Consider the following 23422-nt stretch of genomic DNA (forward strand, 5'->3'; position numbering starts at 1 on the left):
TGTAATCTAATTCTATTACTAAATTAGAAATACTTTTATTAAAACTTTTTGATGGTAAAGTTAATTAGATTTTGAAATTTGTTTTTGTAATTTTATTATTACTATGTAGATTGAATAAGTGACAATTCATCCATCAATATCATCAATACGTTCCAAATGTTAATAAGTTGTCTACAACATGAGAAATGGTATTATATAGAAAGATAATAGTTGTTTATTTAATTTGTAAACGAAATCCACTTCAAAGCTACGAAATACATACAATCAGGATAATCTTTACAACGATATGAAATATCGATAAGTTATCCTAAGAAGTATGGGTAAAAAATTATTTGGCCCGTTCTTAGCGTTACTCAACAAACACCACTAGGAGGTGATGATACTTCATTTGTAATTTAAAAAAAAAATTTAATTACCTTTACTTTATGTTTTTTAGTCAACTAACCGGAGGCAAGTGCAGCCAGTCACGTCGCACATCTATATCAGCGGCTGTGTTGGTTGAGCCGCCGCGCCGTGCACCGTCGTACTCCTCAAAAATTGAAATAAAACAAAAACCGAAAATGGTATTTAGGTATTTATCTGAAGAGTATCTGCAAGCCTCAATCTAGTAAATATATCCTTTAGTATAGTCGGAAATGGAGAAAATTTGCAAACATTTTTCAATTTTTTTTACTTTTCTTCACCCCTTTCAAGGTTGAATTTCGAAAAATCTAGAATTTTTTTTTATATTTACAAGAAAATTAATACACCGAAAATGAAGTTATCTTCATTTTTACCGAGAAATTAAAAAAAAAGTAAATTTCATTGTTACTCCATTTTAACCGTCTAAGCTCGGAATTTAAAAAAATCCTTCTTAATTATGCATTTACACCGTAAGAAGAACAAGTATACAAATTTTCATAAATTTATTTTTAGTGGTTTTTGCTGCAAATTGATGAATCAGTCAGTCGGTCAGGACAAGTTGCTTTATATGTACAGATATACACTGTAGCTAAGAAGTAATTTACACCTCCCTCTTCACATTTTTTTTAATTGTGGTAACTGAATAAGGTTTGCGGCATTCTTCCGTGTACCGAGCGGCTACTTCAATGAACGTAAATTTCACTCATTTTGATTTTTAAACGGCGAGTGTGAGGGGCAACTCAAAAATTTTAAAATGGAACCAATGTTCATTTGATATATCATTTTAATGAGCTCGATGAGATAAGAAAAATTATACGATTAAAACTAAATTCTGATCGCCTAACCCAAAATGGCGGCCAACAGTGTGTTTTTTTCAGATTGCTAGAAGTACAGTTTAATGCTCCATTTTATTTTTTATTTTTGTTTGTATTACTACATGAAGTAATTACATGGAGGCAGTTTGAGCATTTAATATGAAGTGAAATGCAATAACTTTTTAACTGAAATAATTTTATTAGGCGGTATTTTTACTTGAATTAAACAAAATTCTTCAAGAATGTAAGTTTTAGTAAAAGAAGTATTTTTAAAAAATTAATAATTAATTTTTTCAATTTTTTAATTACCTTAATGACATCTGTGGTCCCCATTTTAGTTTAAATTATCAGAATGTAATATTTTTATACCGGTTTGCATGTCTCGCAAAGACCTTTAAAACAAGGTATCACATGACCATACTTCCCGTTTAAAATTATTGAGCGCCTGTGCTCCCCTCCCGACCCATTTTAAGATACTCTTAAGAGCTTATTGAATTAGCCTCTTTTACCGGAGAGAATTTCCAGGGAGAATCTGGATTCCTCAAACAAAAATAAAATTAAAAATGGGAGCATATACAACCGTAGTTCTAGCTATGTGAAACATTGTTTCAGAAAAATTGCGAAATTAAGTTTATCTAAACTAACAACTGCGTTTATACCCCGAACAGTTTGGTGCCTCTAAAAAATCCACCCGAACTATAAACCCTTGATCCTGATTCTAAACCGAAGATTAGTTTTATTTAATTTTCTGTTATTAAATCTACATTATTTCTAATTTTTGACAATCGGAATTATAATTATTAAGATTGTTTACAAATAACATGTTCTAATTCTTATTTCCGTTTCAAGTTAAGCTATTAATTTTAGGAGTTGATGTTAAAACTTTTATCCGTTATTTATTTAATTTTATCAAAAATAAATAGTAAAAATTATACAAAATTATTTTGATTACATTATTAGTATAGTAATATGAGTGCAAATACGTTCGCATTTGTATATTTTTACTTGTATACGTAATTTTATTACTTATTTCATATCGCATATTTTAATTTAACCATTAAAACAATCTTCCACTTTTTCGTAGTTGGGGAGAATACATAATCACTGGAGCTGTCGACAGGCTGACAGATGTAATTTATTTATGAACTCAGCGTTTTATATTTTTGTAAATTGTATAAATGTAGTAAGAATAAATCTTACAACAATTTTTTTAGTTTTTGTATATGTCATTTTAATTTTTTTAAATGTTATATTTAGTTTATGCAGATAGTTTATAGGTATTTATAATACCTATATTCAGGTAAAGAAAAAAGATTATTTATTTTTGTAGTTAAAATATCATTTTAAAGTATTTAAAATGGAACTCTATCTCCATCCAAACCAATGATATTCAAATTGAATATCATTTGAAAAACAAAGAAAAGAAATTTAAACGTGTCTCAGAATTCTAAAGTCCGATAGCTTGTTCGAGTTATCTCTTTATTTTCATGTTTCTCAATGATAATATCGTAAATTTTAAGGATTACTTGAATTTTATCATATGTAGTTGTAATGAATTTTATTCGATAACTAAAATATGAAAAATAATTTAACAATCACATGCTACTATTATTATTTTTTTTCAATAAGATAGTCGTTATAAATTATTTTTTGTATACGTACAAAGTGAACAAGGATATTTTTTTCATTTTTCTCTTCAGTTATCTAAAAACGTGTATAAATCTGTTGCATGAAATCAGATTATGAACCAAAATAACGTTTCTATTGAGCGAAGCACTTGATAAAAAAAAAAACCTAGTAAGATTTAGCCGAGATATATAGTCTTGCGTTTCCGAGCACCGATTAATTTTTTATGGTTATCTCATATTATTATACTTTTCTCATCGCAAGATTTTCCAATTTTATAGGTTGCTTGAAATCTATCGTAGAATAACATTTATTTGAATATTATAAAAAATATATTTTGATAATTCAAATGAGTCAAAATAGAACGATGTATTAAACTCGTAACGAAAACTGGAATTTTGTTTAACTCAAAATAAATATTTTAGTTTTCTACCAAACTCGCCAAACTTAATTTCAAAATTTTCACTTCTTTCTAGCAAAATATAGTCGTCATATAGCTATGAAATTGTAATGAAAAAAAAAACGAATAATTTTGAAATATTTAGTGTCAATACTGAACGCTGATTGGTCGGTTAGCGTTATTACGTTTCATTAAATTATGAAAGAAAACAACGTTTGTTAGCATGCAATCGTTTTTGCATAGAAAAGTGTTTCGTATTCGTAGAAGAATCGAAGAAAATAAAACAAAATTTAAAAAGGTCTTTTAGTGAACCATATTTTTATTCAGAATAATGTTTAAAAAATGAAGAAAGAATTCTTTATTAAAACATGTAGTCTCCCGGTTCCGAGAAAAACGATTGCTTAGGTATGTCGATATCTTACACAACGACATAATCGTTTTTAACTCAAGAAGTTTTTTTACTTAATGCTATTTTTGATATTTTGTACCTATCATGAATTAAGTAATAACAATATTTAATAATGAATAGCAAAATTATATTTTAGTGATTAAATGAAGGTAACTTACACACCTAAGGTAACTTTACAGCTGTAAAGGTAAATCCTTTACAGCTTATAACAATAATAATATTTTTACATTGTACAGAAGCTTACAATATCACATGCAAAGCTGGCTAAAAAAATAGAAAAAAAAAAAAATATATATATATATATATATCAGTACGCGCACAAGGGTTTAAATCAGTTCTATTCTACGTGAAAACTTTTATTGTAGTAATAAAAATGAAATATTAAATTTTACGATGATAATAATAAAAATAAAGTGAAGTAGTTTTGAAATTATTTCATTATCCTTTAGTATGTTGCGCATTCAAAATAAATTTTTCAATCTTTGAAAAAACTTTTAAATTACGTTTTTAAGTGGCAGTTTGGCAGTTACTTTTTTTTGCAAAGTAAGCAACAATAAATTCTCAGGTTTTGAAATAAATTAACTTTCTATCTTTTTATTTTGGTTGTGACTTATTTTTTTTATTGGACGTTCTCCACGTTTCAATTTCATTATAACGCATAACCAAAAGTTAAATTACCTATCTCCGTTTGAAAGATATATTCAACTTTATATTTACTATTAAATATTCTTATTCCTCCTTTATTAAATTTATTCGGAATCGTAATAATTTCTAATAATAATAATAATGGAAACCGATGTTTCCATTATTTACGAGACGATCACGATTATAATAATTTTGGTTAGAAGATAATACTTTTATTATCAGATTTTTTAATTACTTATCTGCTTTCCTTTTTCTTCATAATATATGCCCCAGTTAATGTACGGTCCGCTTGCTGAATCTTATTTATGCCATACTAGTAGGTCATACATAGCTGTCGTCTTCGATTAAATGAACATTTTTCAATCATGTCCAGGAGAAACTAGACATGCAATTTTGTGGCTACTGTTGCCACAGAATGTTGAATTCGCTTACTAGTATATCAGAATAATTTTAGAAACGCTATTAATTTTTTTGGAAATTTTATGTGTGAAATTATTGTCTTTTAATTTGACTGCTTTAAATGTGTTTTATTAAAAATAATATTTAACAGTTCCACATGACGATTGATGGAACCTTGCGACGATTCTTGTCGCCACACAAGGTCCTCTGTTTCTAGCTCTGATGGGCTAGGAACGGAGGGCATCAATAAGATGACCTCCGGTCATTTTTGACACTGATTACATATTTCAGTCATCAGCTAGGCCTATAGGGATGCCATCGATTAAATGCTTTGGTAGACATTTCCATCAGTAATTTTTAGTTCAGCTTTTTTTTTGCTCTAAGCTTTTCGGACATCTTCGCTCTTATCCTACTTATTAGTCCTCACAATTATTTGACCGAGTTCGCGGAAGCGCGATCCCCGTACCTCAATCTTAACGCCTTAGAAAACTAATGCTTACTAAACAAAATTTAACAAGATAGACTGTGAAAATCAACTTATAATTAGTTTGAGTCTATAAAATACTTTTTTAAGGAGTATTTCTCACACCACAGAAAATGGTCGATGTCAACGGTGATAATTTTGACCTGCAACCACTCCAGGTACATCTTAAACAAATATAAAAATAAACAAAGTGGGAACTCTTTTCCACAAACTTTCAATTATTTCAAGGAGATTCCACAGATTTTAACTAACTAAACATCCGTTTTGGCCCGCTTTCGGGAGCGAGGTCAACGGCTTCACCTTTCTACATTGAAACTCCATCACAGAGTCCCCTAACCATCTAACCTACAGTCTAGTCAACAAACGAGAGAAATTCGAGCAAACGAGCTCCAGTCTAGTTACAGTAAACAAACGAGACATTCGTATTGTCTTAATACAGTTCAGGAACGAGTTTGTATTTGTTCATAATTATAGCTGTTTTTTAATTTAAAGTATTTATAGCGTCCCGTCACTCTACTGAAAAATAGATTACTGGAATTTAACGGACAAAATGTATTTCACCAAACTATTTGTGTGGAGCTTGTGTTAAACTCCACACATGTGTCGCATGTATTTTTTCAAATATTGCACAATTTCTAAAAATAACGATTTTTTTATTCACTTATTAAGGATTAAAAGGAATTTATGGAAATTAAATTAAAATCTTTTCTGATAAAATTCTTCCGCAACGTCAGGAAAAGGCTTTGAAATATCAAAATTTATTATTATACTATTTTATTGACAAGCACAGTTTATTTCACTGTAGATGTTTATCTTAACATTACTGACAAAAAGTAGAATATTTTTTTATTTTCTTACATTCAGAACCATACGATTTAAAAAGGGGTTTTCAACTTAATTAATTACCGTAGTTTTTTGAATTAAGGACGACATCGAATTTAAGACGCATCCTAAATTTAATAGCTAATTTCTGGAAAAAAATAAAAATATCCTATAGAAATATTAAAGGACTGAGTAATTAATTTATTATAAATTACGGTAAGTCATATATGTATTTTGTATTTATCAGTATTTTTCATTAAGTTCATCCTATTTTGAAAATTGAATGTAAAAAGTTAAATAACAGCTACTTACAGCAATTTATTGAATAATGCAAATGCGCAGTTTTGAATTGAATAATCCAAATGTGCATTCAATCTAAATTGAATGCATTTATCACTGTATTTTATATTATAGTACCTCAGTTGTAATTTAGTTAGGTACCTATGCATTTAGCTTTATAAGTACGATATTTTATCTCTAAACACAATAATCTTTCGTGGCTAAACAGTGTGTCTTGTTAGCTTTCTATGTCGTGTTGAGTCATCGTCATCAGTTTCATCTGAGCTAGATTCATTTGCGTCACTGTGGTTCTAAAGTACATCGTCTTCAGAACTATCCAATGCATTCGTCAAGCAGCACTTAATAATGAATTTTTAATTATTTCTGACGGCTACTCATTTCAAGCTTTCGAAATCCATTCTTCTATCTTAACTGCTGATGCTCGTTTACTTTTGCCGCTCGATGTAAGGGGATGATCTTTTTCAGTCAACCACTGATTGTATTGTGCACGAATATGATCTTTAAAATATTATTAACCCCGGCATCCAGTGGCTGTAATTCATTTGTTGTACCTCCAGGAATTACAAGTAAATCTCATTTTCCATTTGTCAGTTATGATTTAATGTTGCCAGACAAATGACTACGAAAGCATCCAACACTAACATATTGTTTCGTTTCAGAAGTCCCTTCAGTGTACGTTCCCATACACACTTAACCAATCGTGCATTTGATCGCGCGTCATCCAGGCGGTCTGTTGACGTCGAACAATTACACCATCACAGAACCTTTCTTTTGGCATAGTTTTCCTGTTCGGAATTACATACGGTGATAGTTAATTTCCGTCGGCAGTAGTATTCAACATAATAGTTACTCTTACTTTCTCATATCTGGTTGTTTTTACCGTTACTTGTTTTTGTCCCTTTTCACTTAAATGTAATTTAATGGCATATCAAAGAACACAGCAACTTCATCAGCATTACCAATTTTACTGAAACTATTGTTTTTTTAATCGTAGATCGATTACGTAACGTTGATATTGCACTAATTTATGTTCCTAATCTGATGGTAACCTCTGACAAATGGAGGTTCTAGCAATTTCCCTGGCCTTCAACATCACTCCATCTCTTGCCAGTGGAAGATCTTTTGTGTGGAGTTCCTTGAAGTAGGTCAAAATAGTAATATTGATTACCAGATATTTTCCGTGTTTTGGTTCCGAAAAAGATTTTTTGTTCATTTACATACAAATATTTTTGTTTCATACTACGCCACCGACTCATATTTCCTTCGTTTACCGAAAAGCGCGTAAAATAACCTTGTGTTTAAATTTTGCGTCGTACGTGAAACGTTTTTCCATGATGATGAAATAGTTAGAAAAACACAATAAATAGGTAGAACTGAACGGTTATGAAAAAAACGGGGCGATTTACAAGTCAAGTAGAATACCGTACGCCTGTTCAAAATCGAATTTTGGTTAGACGGGAAACATGAAAGAACGTTTGTTATCATGCATAGAGCACATGAACAAATTCCAGAACAGTGACTCATCACTAAATTATGTTTACATCTGTTGGGATGTAAAAACCTTTGATATTAGTCATCTTTCTAGAAATTTGTGTACGTTCTATAGATGATAATGACGAATGTATTTTCCCATTTACTATCTGGTCTCCATTTGATGTTGATCCAGCATACCGATTCAAAAACTTCAGCTTTCACCTATTAACTATGCGTTTATTTCAAATGGTATTAGACCTCTAATTGAAGACGCATCTGATATTTTTATCCTTTATTCTGTAAACAAAATATCCGTATTAAATTCGAAGCAGTATGGTAATATAAAAAGATCATTGAAATAAATAAAAAATTAAGGTCATTCTTCGAAAATTCAAAAATTGCCCTTTCTATGTTATAAAAGTTTATTTGTGATGTTCTTGTTAGTTAGTGCAGTTCAAGAAAAGATTTAAGATTACAGAAAGTATGAAAAAAATTCGTAAACTTTCATAAAAAGCATTTTCCGTAACTTTTACTGCGGATTGCCCTTCTAGTTAATACATAAAATATGGTAACTTAATGAATTCCGTGCAGTTTAACGAGACTAATATGTTCACGGAAGGAAAATGAGAGTCAACCAAATTTGTCACATGATCTAATCCTCTGAAGAAATACCTAACGGTGGTTTCGGATGCTAAAAGAAAATGTGCCGGGGGGGGGGGGGTTGCTTGTAAACATATACAATGATAAAAAGAATTAGAAATGAAGAAAGTGGTGATGGAAGGCGGTACGTCACTCTATTACAAAAAGTAATAAAAACAAAAACAATTGGTGGATTGCTAAGTAAGTGGAAATAATAATTGAATATGGATAATAACTGGGAATGTAGCCTTCCTGGCTGTTAAGATTCAATTCTATTTTTTAAAAATATATTCAGGTTGCCTAGCATTGTATTTTTTTTGTAAGAGGATCACCTTACACTTAAAGAAATGAAATTAGTTTCGTTTCAGATAATTCATTTATTTAAAATTAGCATCCCCTTCCCGGTATCGCCCGCGTTATATATTTACTTATGCTTCCCGTCGCGGCCATTTTTTTTTTAATTTATGTTTTAGTCAACTAACCGGAAGCAGGTGCATCCAGTCGCATATACAAAGGTGGCTGTGTTTGTTAAGCCGCCACGCCGTATACCGTCGCACCACTTAAAAAATTGAAATAAAAAAAAACCGAAAATGGTTCTTAAATATTTATCTGAAAAGTGTTTAGAAGTTCAGATCTACTGAATATTTCATTTAGTTATAGTCAGGATTGGGATAATCTGCAAGCATTATTTAATTTTTTTTTTACTTTTCTTCACTCCTTTCAAGGTAGAACTTCGAAAATCTAGAAATTTTAGTTATTCGCCTGAAGAATATACATATCAAAAATCAAGCTATCATCATTTGTTACCAAGAAATTAAGAAAATAGTCTGGTTTCAAAAAAAAAATTCAAAAATCCATTTTAACCCATTAAACAAAGAATTAAAAAAAAAACAGAAATTGATTTTAGATATTCACATGAAGATTAAACATACCAAAAATCAAGTTGATTGATACCTTCATTTTACTCTATTTTAACCTTTAATTTCGGAATTTCAAAGAATATTATCTTAGTGTGCACTTATACTGTAAGAAGTACGCGTATTTTTTTGTAGGCGTTCATTATGAATCACTCACGACATGTTTTATATACAGATTCAATAAAAATATTTTTCATTTAAAAGTATCAGTTTGATATTTTCATTAATTACGATTATTTTAATAAATTACGATTTTTAATGTGATATATTTATTGGATAATAAGAATTTAATTTAATTTTGCTTTTAGAAATTCGTTATTTAATTCATTTTAAGAGCATTGTTAACTTTGAAGTTCTGATGGACGTTAGTAAACTGTTTTGAATTGTTCAAACATTACTTTAGTAGACTCTTCTCTATTTCTACTTACTCTCAGTTACTGAGAGGATTAATTACGTTCTAGAGAGAAGTAACCATTTCTCATTTTACAGTAACTACCCTACAGCTAGCAGTGATCTCCTCATACTGCTGTTAATATTATGTCTTTGAGTTTCATGTTTTGACATGATACCTGGTTATCTGCTTATACGAAATTCTTTGGTTCTACTCTTATTTAATTGCACACTACTATATTTTATCGCACACCTATTACAAGTAAAACATTCGTTTTACTTGTGTTACGCGCTTAAAAAGTAATTTTGTATTTATGTTAGAAAAACTCAATTAAGTTAATTAAAAAAAAATACTGAAAGCGTATATTACTAACTTATAAATTTCTTTAATTAATTTTAGCCACATATTTTCTTTAGTAAAAATAGTGAAATTAAAATAAAAACTGCAGTAAGTACATTTAGTTATCTCGTTATTTTCAAAAAAATAATTCACTTCTTACGATACTGAATTTTACAGGTTACATGTACTTTAAAATTATAAAAATAATAAATAAATAAAAAGTAGTTTATATAAGGAAGCTGTAAATTAGTTTTATAGTAACATTCTATGTATTCTGAAATGTAGAAGCCGTTCAATGGAGATTTTATTTCTAATTGATGAAACAAAATTATAATAAATAAATAACAATAACATTTATTGGATTCGTATTTTAGGATAGTATAGGAGGCTCAGACTTTACTTCATAGGCACTTCAGACCAGCTTATTGTGCTATTAACTACAGAAACAAAATTTTCGGGTCCGCTTACGTGCAGTACTCCTACTAGTTAGTACCAATGGTAGCAGCATATTTAGTATTGATAACGGGGCATGTCAAAATCTTAACGTCAGAATAAATAATGAGGAAAAAGGGGATTAAATATAAGGAAAGTTGGTGGATGGGAAGAAAGAACAATCTACTCTCGGAGGAATTGCCGCAACATACCAAATGACTCACTTATGGGAAAGCGCAACACTATTTTCAGCCAGCGGCCTCCATGCTATTCAAATTTCTTCTGTAATCGAGATTATTTTATTTGGATGGTAGCAATACGTTACTGATTTACAATTTTGGGTTGACGGCTCAAATTTTAACCGTAATAAAAATGTATCTTTCTGTAGATATAAAAGAGCCATTTGAAAATCGATGGATTCCTAAAGAAACAACTTCGCCCATCCCCGGAATAATGTTGAATGAAGAAGTTTGAATTGAAAATTTAATATTTTTAACACATCCGTGGAGTTAAGGTGGAGATTTTCATAGCTAAATACTACATATTTGCTAATCTAAAAAGTGGCAGTTTTATGTCATTTAGGTGATTTTTCGCATTAGCAAATATCCGAAAAAAGTTTTGTACTTTTTGAAACTTTGTTCAAGACACCATTAAAACCTTTATACTTTTCTTATAATGTTTACTATATTGCTCTAACATTCATCAAAAATATTTAAATCAGCATAGATATCCTTTTTTAGCGTATTATTAATTTATGTTTACTCACTCGATTGTTATATGATTTACAGGTATAAAAATGAGTTGTTTAATTCTTACCATTGTAGAAACTTTCTGCATAAAAGATATGAAATATTTCAGCATTTGTATTGACACAAAGAGGAAATCATATTAATACCTATAGTTCCTTGCACTCTCAAAAATCGTAGAACTATATACTTTATTTAACAAACAAATGTAAGAGAAGAAATCATGAATTTTTTTTTAATTTTTCGAATCGCAAGAGAGAGAGAGAGAGAGAGCGGATGAGACAGAAACTTTAATTGTTTGAAATGTGTATTATCATTAAATTTTTAATTAACAGATTTTAATTAATTACTAGAAAAATTAACAGAATTTAATTAATTATTAGAATTATTTAACAGAATTTTTAATTAATAACAGAATAAATAATTAACAGAATTTTTAATTACTAGATATATCGTATGTTACATGAATATTTTTACTCTAAAAGCTAATGTAAAATTGTAATTGATAAATTCATACATACAAACGATCATTGAGAAAATCTGTTAAGTTTAACCTTCTACAGAATAATTTATTTGAAATTTAAATGCTACACAAAGAAATTTTCTTTTAAATCGTTAAAAGGATTGATTTGTTTCTGTTAACGAAAAAAATAATTAACTGGCGGTACCAACCGAGGGTAGACAAACATGAAAATTATCTGGCAGTAAAGATTTTGGACCACAACGATGATATCAGGTGACTAAAAGGTTTCCATGTCTGACCCTAGGAGATTTAACCAGAGGAGTGACCGGGTGAAGGATCCTATGGTTAGGAACACAGTCTGTCACTATGTAGTGAACTTCACTTTGATAATCTATAAAAATTATAATTATTTCTATTTACGGACGAATATTTGTTTAATTACAAATAAATTTGTATTATTTTGCCTATGAAAATAATTTATAGGTTTCTTTTTTTTTAAATTTGTTTTATCAGATAATGTGCATACCAAAATAATGAATGTTCCATTATTAAATTAAAAATAATTTAAAAAATCAAGAGGGGAAAAATAGATAACTGGTTGCTGTTTCTATTTTCCACCGAATTTGTAATAAGAAATGTGTTTTTTTCTCAGTTTTATTTCTTTTATACCCTTTTTTCTCTTAGGAAATGTGTTAGTTATTCAATTTCCATTATAGAAAAATAAATCGATTGCATTATTTCATTTATAAAATAACCTATTTAAAATAAGTAATAAAAATTTGTTAGTAAACTATGAAAAGTCAATTTAAAAAAAAAATTATTTTCATCTCTTTAAATGTAAAAAAACAGATTTCAGTTTTTACGTTCTATGAATAAACTTTATTTCACTTTGATGATTAAACTTTAATAATAGCTACAGGATGCATATATGACCTTAATACGTTATCGGTTAATATCAACTGTTTAAACCATTGGGTAAGCCTTGTATTACTAATTAGTTAAGCTTACTGGCTTAAGTTTCTATCTACTCAAGTCTGATCACCCAGTTCCTCCTAAAATGTAAATAATGTAAACTATTAAATGTAATAAGATTATATAAATCATTGCTAATAGTTCTGAATTTAAATTATAATTATAATACTTTACTTGTACTAAATTATATTATTATTTCACTCATTAATATTTTTTTTTTTTTGTTTACAGATGTGGCGAGGGGCCCGCCAGTTGCCCGTGGCGTTACACTGCCTGGTGGGCCTCATACTCAGTCTTGCCGCACAACCTTCACAAACGGGTAAGTTTTTAACTATTTTTTTTTACAGAAGTATTTTCTTATTACTATTATGTTTTCCTGCAAAATTGTATTTTCGATGTTTCAGTGAATTATATTTGTATAGAAGAATGCTTAAATACCCGTATTTAAAAAAAAAAATACACATATTTTTTTTATTATTAACTCGCCAACTTTTTTTTTATCTCGAAATAAATTTTAGAGAATTCTTTTTCTTTTGCTTGTGTCATTAATAATACGAGTAATTATCAGGAAATCTGAAATTAATTCTTAATGAAATTCACGAAGTCACATACTATTTAGAAGTATAATTATTTGTTTCCTCTAAGATAATATAATCGGTTGTATTTTGATCTTCCTAAACCGTTGGTTTATATTAGACGTTATTGTGCTCAACAAATCATGGCTGTAATAAAAATAATAGCAATAGTATGAGGGTCTCCAGTTTATAGATTACAACTAATATAAGTTTCAAAATTAAACTCTGAAATTTCAATGGGTAATTTGTTGTATTAAATAACAATTTTCTCTCTAATACATAGTAATTTTATATACTGTTATATATTGTGTTTAAAAATTTATGTAAATAAATGAATGTAATACGTTTAAAAAGTTTCCGCATTAATGGAATTCTAATTGTTTTAATTTTCATCTTCCGGACATCTATTCAAATGAGGAAATATAATTATAACAATTAAATAATTATGATTTAAAATGAATGCAACGTTTGTCAGTAAACAATGAATAGCAATTGATATTTATTATTATAATAAAATTAATTTCACCTGATATTTTATATACAATTACTTCATTTGTGTAGACAAAGATAATACGCATTACTAAAATTATATCCCATAATGAGATTTATTGTATTTAAAAATTTATTTATTGTTCGATTGTTATATGACCAACTCTGAAGCAAAATTGATGGTCAGGAATAACACGTCCTTTCTTCAAAATCGGCCTTAGTCTCAGAAAGAATAGTCTTTTAAGTACCTTCAATATAGAAGGTAACAGGCTTATTGGCCTGTATGAAGCTACACCACGGATCGGTTTACCCGTTTCGGAACCATTACATCTCTGACACTTTGCATTCCATTGAGAAGCTTGTAGTTCGAAGAATCCCATTAAAGAGATGTGTTATCTACTGGATGGCCTTGAATGGAAGCATAAAAAGTATTTTATTTGTTATCAAGTCATATCCGGGAGCTTTCGTTGAATTTCCTTCTCTACTGGTTACTCTCAGATACTCTGCTGACAAATTAGGTTGTACAGGAACTAGGCTATTCAGGAATTCGATTATTTCTTCCTTAACAGTCCCTTGCATGTCAAAATGCAGAAAGACCTTCTAAAGATGCCTCACAAATACCTCAACTTTCTCACGGTCAATTTGAGCTCACGACCCATCCAACGTTTTCAAAGGTGGAAACTATGATGGTGGTGTATTATATAAGTCCTTCGTGGCCTTCCGCAGTGAGTAATCATCCTTTTTCGAAAAGGAAAGAAATTCTCAAATAACTATCTAAATATCTCTTTTTCAATATACCTCGATCGTTTTTTGGATGTTCAGCAGACCTTACACCGATAAATTGAAAAGGAGCCTTCCTCAGGCATATTCGTTAATCCTACACAGCTACCTGAACGGATGTTTTTATCAGGTAAAGTACAATAAAGATGATTCTGTATTCTTTGACACTGGGTCGGGTGTACCTCAGGGCTCAGTTTCGGGGCGGTTTTGTACATGGTCTACACTGCGTACCTCCCGAGTCCAGAGGACATAACAGTTGCATCATTTTCGGATGACACGGCAATCGTGGCTGTTGATAACGACCCTATCGCAGCTGCTGCTAAACTACAAATTTTATTGAATCTAATTAACTAGTGCTAAGCTCTGATTATCTAATGGATCTAATTAGCTAGATGGAAGATCTTCATATTTTATCTACCTAGGTTTATCCGGCTTTGTCTATGCATGTAATGTTTACGATGAGGAGGGGTAGCTACCTGCGAGTTCAACTTAATGACATTTTCATCCCACACTTTGACAGCATGCGATACCTAAGAGTGCGTCTAGATCACTGTCTGAATTGGAGAAGTCATGTCAACGAGAAAAAGATGCAGCTAAACATTAATTTCAGGGAAATGTCCTGACTGCTACGCAGGGGGGGTCGTAACTATGATTATCTTACAAGCAACTGCTGTACTCAGTGGTTCTAGAACTGATTTGGACTCACGGAATCCTACTGTGGAGTAAACAAACGAAGTAATTGAAGTCGTGCTGCGGTTCCAGAAAATACTATTGAGAAATATAACAGAAGCGCCGTAGTTTGCGAAATACTCGATTATCTGGGCTCGAGAGGATATACGGTGATTCGATACAAGATGCAAAATAAGAATAAACAAACATGTGAACTGGCTTGCGGTTAATTTCCTGGGTAATGGTAAGGACGGTAGTCGCCTAAAGCGACTGCATATATTATATCTGTAAGTTCTTAGAGATTTTAGGTGAATCAGCTACCCTAGGTTGTTGTACATCTTGAAAATTCTTCATTTCGTTTCGTTACTTACTTTTACTGGAGCTTTAATTTGTTTCACTGTTTCTTTGTTTGATTAGTTATTCTTAATTAATTTATAAGACTATGTTTTTGGTGTTCTTTTTGTTTTCCATGTTCTGAACTTTGAACTTTGATCAATGTTATTTAGACTTATCCTTGTATGTACTTATTTGTGTTCCGGTAAATCGGAATGGGAATGATAGTAGATTAAACACACATAATAATAGCAAAAAATAAATAAATATATATATATTGTATTTAAAACAAAGTGTTTGTTTTAGAATTACACTTGCGTAGCTTTTGATGTATCTTTAATTGAATTTTAGCTATAACTTAACTCTATCTTAATTTGTAAAATAATCTCTATTTTTATAATTGGTTAATACTTAGGTTGTGATATTTCATAACTTCTTTTATTTAAAAAAATAAAATTTTAATAAGTAAGTAGGGTTTAAAAACCCTAGAATTATTATTTTCCGCATTAAAATTATGAAGAGAGTAAGTAAATTTAACATTTTATTGAAATGTCAGGAAAAATTAGAATTTCCCTTTCAAGAAATTCCTTTGAATTTTAAACAAAAAAATATTTATTTTTTCTGTTTTAACATAAACTGAAGAATTATACATAATTTTACCTTTCAGACTTACGAGTATCTATTTATTGCAAAAAGTAATTTAAAAAAAGTTTAAGGTAATTTTTTAGGGGTTATTTTTACATACATTGATGTTTTTATCTTTAAATAATTCTTTTTACAGCTTTAACATAATTAAAATGTCATATTTTATAAACAAAATAATTGAATAAGTAATTTAGGTCATATTTGCAAACAGATTTAATATGCGAGTTGTTTAAATGAGTGTGAACTTTGTGAACACGAGAGACAGAAACTTCTAATTGAAAATCGATGTTGGATCAGCGATGCAAATCATGTTTTCAGTATTGATAAGCGTCCAACAGAATGCAGAATATCGTGTGATACTAGCTCGTGTTTTGCCGGAGACAACTCATCCTTCCTGTGGACTATCTCACCCCAGAACCCAGCTCTTTACTATTGTCTGTTAATGCCTATCCTTTTTACAGGAAAGCTGCCAAATGTATCTTTTTATATATATGAAGAACTGATTATATGTGTAAGAATTTAATGTAGGGAAGAAATTGTAGTCTTAAATCTAATCCTCCTTCATCAATGCGGAATTATAGTTAAAATGAAAAATATATTAAGAAAAGAAAAAACGTTTTGTGTAGCAGTTGAACAAATTACCCTTTTTTTAAATTAACAAACTGTTTAAATCTCACAACAAAAGAAAATAAAACAGTAATTTATAAAATATTTTTAAAGAAATATTTCAAGAATATTTTCATAGTAAATAAAACAATCAGATGCACATTTCTATTATTATTAAACCGTTTTTATTTGTCTTTTTTGACTAGTTTCGGCGTGTCTCGCATAACTCAACAACGATTATCCGTAGGATGTTGAAATTTTGGATTTAGGACTTTTGTAACATCTAGTAGTGCACCTTCCCTTTTAATCGCAATCGACTGAACCAAAAGCGTCCAAAAAAGCCAGAAATCCAAAATCAAAAATCCAGATTTTGGACTATTTATTAATTGCCGTAATAAATCCTCATTGAGAGCTTTTCAACGATATATCATAAATGGTACTTATTTTCATTGGTTCCAGAGTTATAGAAAAATAAATTTTAATTAAAGAAATTTTTGGTTCTTATAAGGGAAAGACATATCAGTTCGAATCAGACTACATCTTCTTTTTTTTGACTTTTTTTTTTAAATTTAAATATATTTATTTATTAACATACACCTCTGATTGTAAAAAAAAAAAATTACGATGAATAAAAATTCAGTAATAATAATAATTAAAAATATATATATATATACGTATATGAAAAAATATCAGAAGTTATTAATGAAATAAAATTTTATGTACTTTTCATTTTAAAAAAAATTGTATATATAATTTAATAGGCGTAAAAGGAAATCATGTAGTGTCCACATAGATTTTTTTTTACTTAAAATTTTACCACGAATTTAACAACCACGTATACTATTTAGCTTTTGTTAACCTCTAAGGCAATGGCGAAAATGTATGGCGATTAAAGCAGGTATTGGATCTTGAAATCTATTGGTGATACTCAGAACGAGGTCTCTCTTCTGAAGTTATACATCATCAAATTATTTTTGTTTGTGCTTATGAACATTTGTGTTTATAATTTTATTTTTCCCTATGTTACTAATATTCTTTTTATGTTGAGGTTATATCCGTAGTACTGGACATTATTATAATTTCTATTTCGTTACTGGCTGGAAATGCTTACACTACCTTTTATTTACTGTTGATGTCTAGAATTTAATTAAGGTGTTTTAAGGGAAACGCCTTCACAACTTGATTGCCATAAAATTTACTTATGGTTTCTAATCAACGAAACCTATTTTAAATGTAATTTAAGATAAAAAAATAATAAATTTAAACATTTTTATATATATATATTGGTCTAGTGTTCCAATAAAAATTTTACTCTAACATAATAAAAATAATGAACTATTATTATAAGAAAAAACCGGGCATGCAACAATACATTGTTGCATGCTTCAGTGTTATATCGTACCTTTAACTTGAAATGACTCTTATACTTCAAACGAAATACTATACTGTACAGTTTTTATAATAAAATAAAGAATATATTTACAAGACAATAACAGAAATAATGTTTTTGCTAAAGTTTTTTTTTTGAACATAATATATATCGTCAACTGATCATCAGTCTCTTTACTCTAAAGTAGTTACAATGTTCCCATTGACGAAAATTTCATTGTTCGAATAATAGGGGCTTTACAGTTATGTTTAAAAAGAATTTAATTATTTTTAATTGAATTTTATTCGAATCGCAATAAAAATACGGGTGAGGAAAAATGAAAATAAAATTGAAAAAAAAATTAATTATTGAAAAAAAAATTGAATTTCTGTTGTGTAAATAAATTTATATATATATATTACTTTGCTAACTTTATTTTTTGAATTATAGAAATTTTGAAAAAAAAATCTTCATGTGGACACCACATGAGTTCCTTGTCCGACTATTAAATTACATACACACATTTTTTTTAAAATAGAAAAATACATAAAATTTTATTTCTTTAATAACTTATTGGATTCTAATTTATCGTAGCAAACCTTTTACAATCGGAGGTTAATAATTATTAATAAATCAATCAAGAATTGTATACAATTAACATTATTGCAATTGGTATAACATTAACTGTAAATAATTATCTTTTAACATAATTTTGCGTAATATTAATGATGAATTATAAATAGGACGATGAAGTGCATCAAGTACTGCAATAGAACTTTACTCGACAAGAACAGAAGATCAAGGAAGAAATAAAAAGATTTAAGACAGGTTGACTAAAAAAGATTAACTAGAGAACCTGTATACAAATTAAGATTAGAAAAATTATACCAAACCAAAGAGCGATGAAATGATTGGCAAAAAAAAAATACATCGAAATGATGATCAACTCAGACTTAGGGAGAATATTGTCCGACAATATCAGAGGAGTAATGAACTAAAAGATAAGAATTTTTTGAAATTTAATAAAGATCGGGCATGTATGCATTAGTGTATATTTTGTTCTTGTAGGGGTTTATTTTTCAGTCACTCTGTATTTAACTTTAATGTACATAAAAATTTAACAGAAATTCAGAATAATTAAATAGAAATTAAAGTAGAAACTCCAAAAATAATACGATTCTAAATTATAATTTTCAATTAATATCAAATAATCTGATGTTTCACCAATCTATTACGTATACACATATGAAATAACGCCTATTAAATTACATATACACATTTTTAAAAGTACATAAAATTTTATTTCACTAATAACTTCTGATTTTTTTCATATATATATTTTTTTTTATTGGTATTCAGATGAATTTTTTTTTTTTTTTTTTGATGAGGGAAACGGAAATGCGTTAAGGCAGTTTTTAAAATTATAGCAACATAAAAATGTAATTTTATTTCAATGGATATTGGAAAGTATAATTTTTATATATTTTTTTAATTTATATATTTTACAAATCTCGTTTTTAAATTTTCAATTGTTATTAATTTTATCAGGTATTTTTCCTTTGATTTTATAAGAAAAAGTTTAAGGGAATTTCAGTTGTCTCGAATATATAATTAACACGGGTTTGAATTTAAAGAGGTTAGAATTTTTGGAATGTAAAAAATGGTTTGTCATGTATTGAGAAGCAACTTGTTATTGTATCACCTACACAAGACTGCTTCCTAGTTCATCTTTATTTCCTTGTTAAAACTTTATTTCATTATTAGTAAGTAGATGGTAGACGAAATTGAACTATGCATAAGACTTTACTTGTTTTTTTCATTAGTCGATCGACTGGTTTGATGCAATTTTTTATTACATTATTTTATGAGTCAATCTCTTATTTTAGACTTCGAATTTAATAATTTAATTTTTAATAATTTAATAATTTTTATATATATTAAATTAGATTTGTTATATATTATATATATATATATATATAAAATAACAGCTACTTATGTTATAATGTTTGCAAACAAATTTCCAAAAATTTACCACCGTAATGAGTTCGTTAGATTACACTAACAACCTATTTTTTAAACTTTTTTATGAATATTAAATACGGGTATTTGTAAATCGTGTTTCTTTATATCGCACTTGAAAAGTTTTAACAGAATACAAAATTAAAAATGTTTTGTTACATGTAAAGTTTATGGATTAATTTTCCATTTAGATAGCGCTATGGTAAAGCTAAAACTCTAAAAGGGAAAGTACGATTATTGTCATCTGTCTAATTTGGGCATTTGCGGTTTTCACCAGATCTTGACGTTTTGATACCTAAGGAACCCAAAAAAATTGTGTGTGTGTGTGTGTGTGTGTGTGTGTGTTCGGTGTTGGCCGAACACCGAACACACACAAATCTAAATCACCTTATATCTCCGGAACTACTAGACCGATTTTGACCAAATTTGGTCAGATTACTTCTACATATGGGGCAATGATCGAGTTAAATTTTCCACTTAAAAGGTCAAGGGGGTGTGACTAAGGTCACCCTCAGTATCTCGAGGTATCGTCCATTTAAGGTCACATTTCTCTTATGCACATTTGTTGATAATTATATAATAACAATATTTGCAAAATTGCCTCCACCCCAAAAAATGCTGTTAACTACTCCTATGTTTTGACGTTAGAGTAGAGTGGCGAACGGTAGAGTTAATTGAATGAATAATATTTAAAATGTAACAAACTCGGTCTGGCTGGGTCTCGAACTTGATCGCTCCGTTGACCTGGCGAGTTTAGCCTCGCGGCTTCACCAGTCTGCCGACTGTTCAAGCGAAATTTGTTTTATGTAAGTTGAGAAATTACATTAATTCAGTTAGTACCGGCCGTTAACGCTAGTACCACCACACATGAATTAAATCCGGTATGTGCGCGTGCTATAGTTAAAATCGTTGAATTAAATAAACGAAAAAATATTATATTTCAATAAAATAATAAATTAAGTTGTGTGCATATGAGTGTGTAAACTGTACATCAGAAATAACCAACAGTTGTAGGATTTTCTCGGAACGCGACTTCAGCCGCGTGACTTTGCAGCTTTAATTTTTTTTACGATAAAAAAGGATTACTGTTTTATTTGTTTGAGTATTATTTTTCATGTTTACTTTTGGGGTGAATAAATTTTATACTCTGCTCTTGATTATTCTCTGCATTTTACTGTACTATTAATTTTATTTGTACTATTTATGTTGCAATAAAAACTAAGGTTTTTTTATTAAGTAAATATTAACTAAAGGAAAAAAATATTTTATTTACACTCAACTGTGTTATCATAAAATATTTTCTCGTGTCTGCCTAAAAAATTACTTAAGAATTTTCAGCATAGTCAGTAAGATTTCATTTCGTTTCAGTAAAACTAAACTATTATTTAAGCAATTTTTTTATTTTTTGTAAATGGTAATACATATTACTAAAATGTAAATTATTTAACTAGAGATGTAAAAAAATTTATGTAATTTATGTATTTAGACAATTTATATAAAAAATTTAACTGGAGAATAATAAATTCTATGTAGCGGTAGCAGTTTATGCTACTGCCTATTGAGTAAAAATAAAAAATTATTTAAAAATATCAGTAGAACTGAAAGATTGTACGTAGAGTTTCCATATTTCAAACTGGGCTGTAATTCGGCTTAATAAAAAAAAAAAAACCAAAAAAAAAACACTTTATAACGGGTGTAAATAAAAGGGTATCAGCATTTTGTTTGTACAACTTTTTTTTTAAAATGAGATGTACAGTGTAGATTTAAGGATAGAATCATAGAGCAGAAAGGATAGTTTTAGTTGCTCGCATAGCCCTAGATTAAGTTCCGCTTGACAGCGTCACTAGTAAAGATTCTGAATAGAAAGATTTCTGTACGAGTATTTTGCAATTTGCTGAATGTGAATCTGTAATTGCAGTTTTACGTGCGCTCCGTAGAAGATTTAATTGTGATCCTCGAAATGACTACAATATTTGACGATAGCTAATCAGTTTGAAACGAACGTTTGCGTAAAGAGGGTATGTGCGATAACGGATAACGGTTATCCCACAAGAAAATGTTGAACAAGACAGGGGGTCTTTCCTAAAATATTTGTTATGTAGACCGAATTAGCAATGCCGGAGATGTTGAATATTTTAAGAAATAGCTTACAAATGCGTTAATATCGTTTACAGCTTTCCAGGATTTGAAGCCTACAGACTATGCTGTGCGTGCTAACTGAGCATTCGAAATGTTTTACCTTGAAAATGACGTTTTTTTGATGGTATGTGTTTGGTGATGAGTCAGTATTTGATCTTAGTGCAAAAGTTAATACGCATTTTCACGTCTGGAGGAGAGCAAAAATCCCAGTGAACCCTTCAAACCCAACAGGGACTCCACAAAATTAAATGTTTTCTGCGAGAAAAACTGTAACAATTATCGTTTCATTTTATTTGTGATTACCAAAGTCAAAGTTAACAGATATTAAATAGCTTCGAAACCCAGTATTCTTTTTTGTTCATACATCTTGCATTATTCACTAACTTTAAAGTTTACAATTTTATTAATCGTTATGTTTTATCATATCAATTTCAATCATTTACTCTTCCTTAAGGAGTTTTAAGAATGAAACTTTCATCAATAATTCCTCTTGATTGTATTCTTTGCTAAAATAAAGTCACTTATTCTTAAAAATAAGATTATCTTTCTGCATCAAACCAGATAACAGAGTTGTTTTTACGTAACTCAGACAATCAGCTTACTAGGAACAGCCTTATGTTAATTCTGTTGTACTAATAAATTATATGGAATATTATAAGTATCTTCCCACCACCAGTTTATTTAAAAATAATAATTAAAAGGTTTTCTTTTACTGAAATAATAATATTACTTTATCTATAATTTTTTTAAGTAATAGCAAATAATTTCCGGAAAAAATTGAAACACTTGAATTTTTTGAATCTCTGATTAACGTACAAATAACCAACCATCAATTCAAATAAATTTCTTCACTAACGCCTCTTGAATTGTGATTCAGTTTGCAGTTAGTTAATATATTTACATACTTACTTTAATATTAATCATATAAATCTATTTAAAATACAATATGATATTTTAACTAGCTATATTTTTTCTGTAATAATTAATTGTGTATTTTGTGATGTTATAATCAATTTTAGCATAGTTTCCCCTTGACACATCCAGACATATGACGGGGCAGTTCCTTTGTTTTCCGAGTAGTAACATCTACCAATTTCTGATATGATCTTTATAATCTATCGATC

At 29.1% G+C, this 23422-nt stretch overlaps 1 protein-coding gene across 2 annotated transcripts in view; it reads left to right on the forward strand.

Moving 5' to 3' along the window:
• Positions 1-12905: 12905 nt before the first annotated feature.
• The window catches only part of LOC142321013 (limbic system-associated membrane protein-like), a 1017196-nt gene continuing 1006679 nt past the window's right edge, over positions 12906-23422 (forward strand). For both annotated transcript variants that reach the window (XM_075359008.1, XM_075359007.1), the window contains exon 1: positions 12906-12993. In XM_075359008.1, coding sequence (XP_075215123.1) covers positions 12906-12993 — 88 coding nt within the window. The remainder of the gene's footprint in view (positions 12994-23422) is intronic.

The sequence above is a fragment of the Lycorma delicatula genome, chromosome 3, assembly GCF_047948215.1.
Source record: "Lycorma delicatula isolate Av1 chromosome 3, ASM4794821v1, whole genome shotgun sequence".
NCBI lineage: Eukaryota > Metazoa > Arthropoda > Insecta > Hemiptera > Fulgoridae > Lycorma > Lycorma delicatula.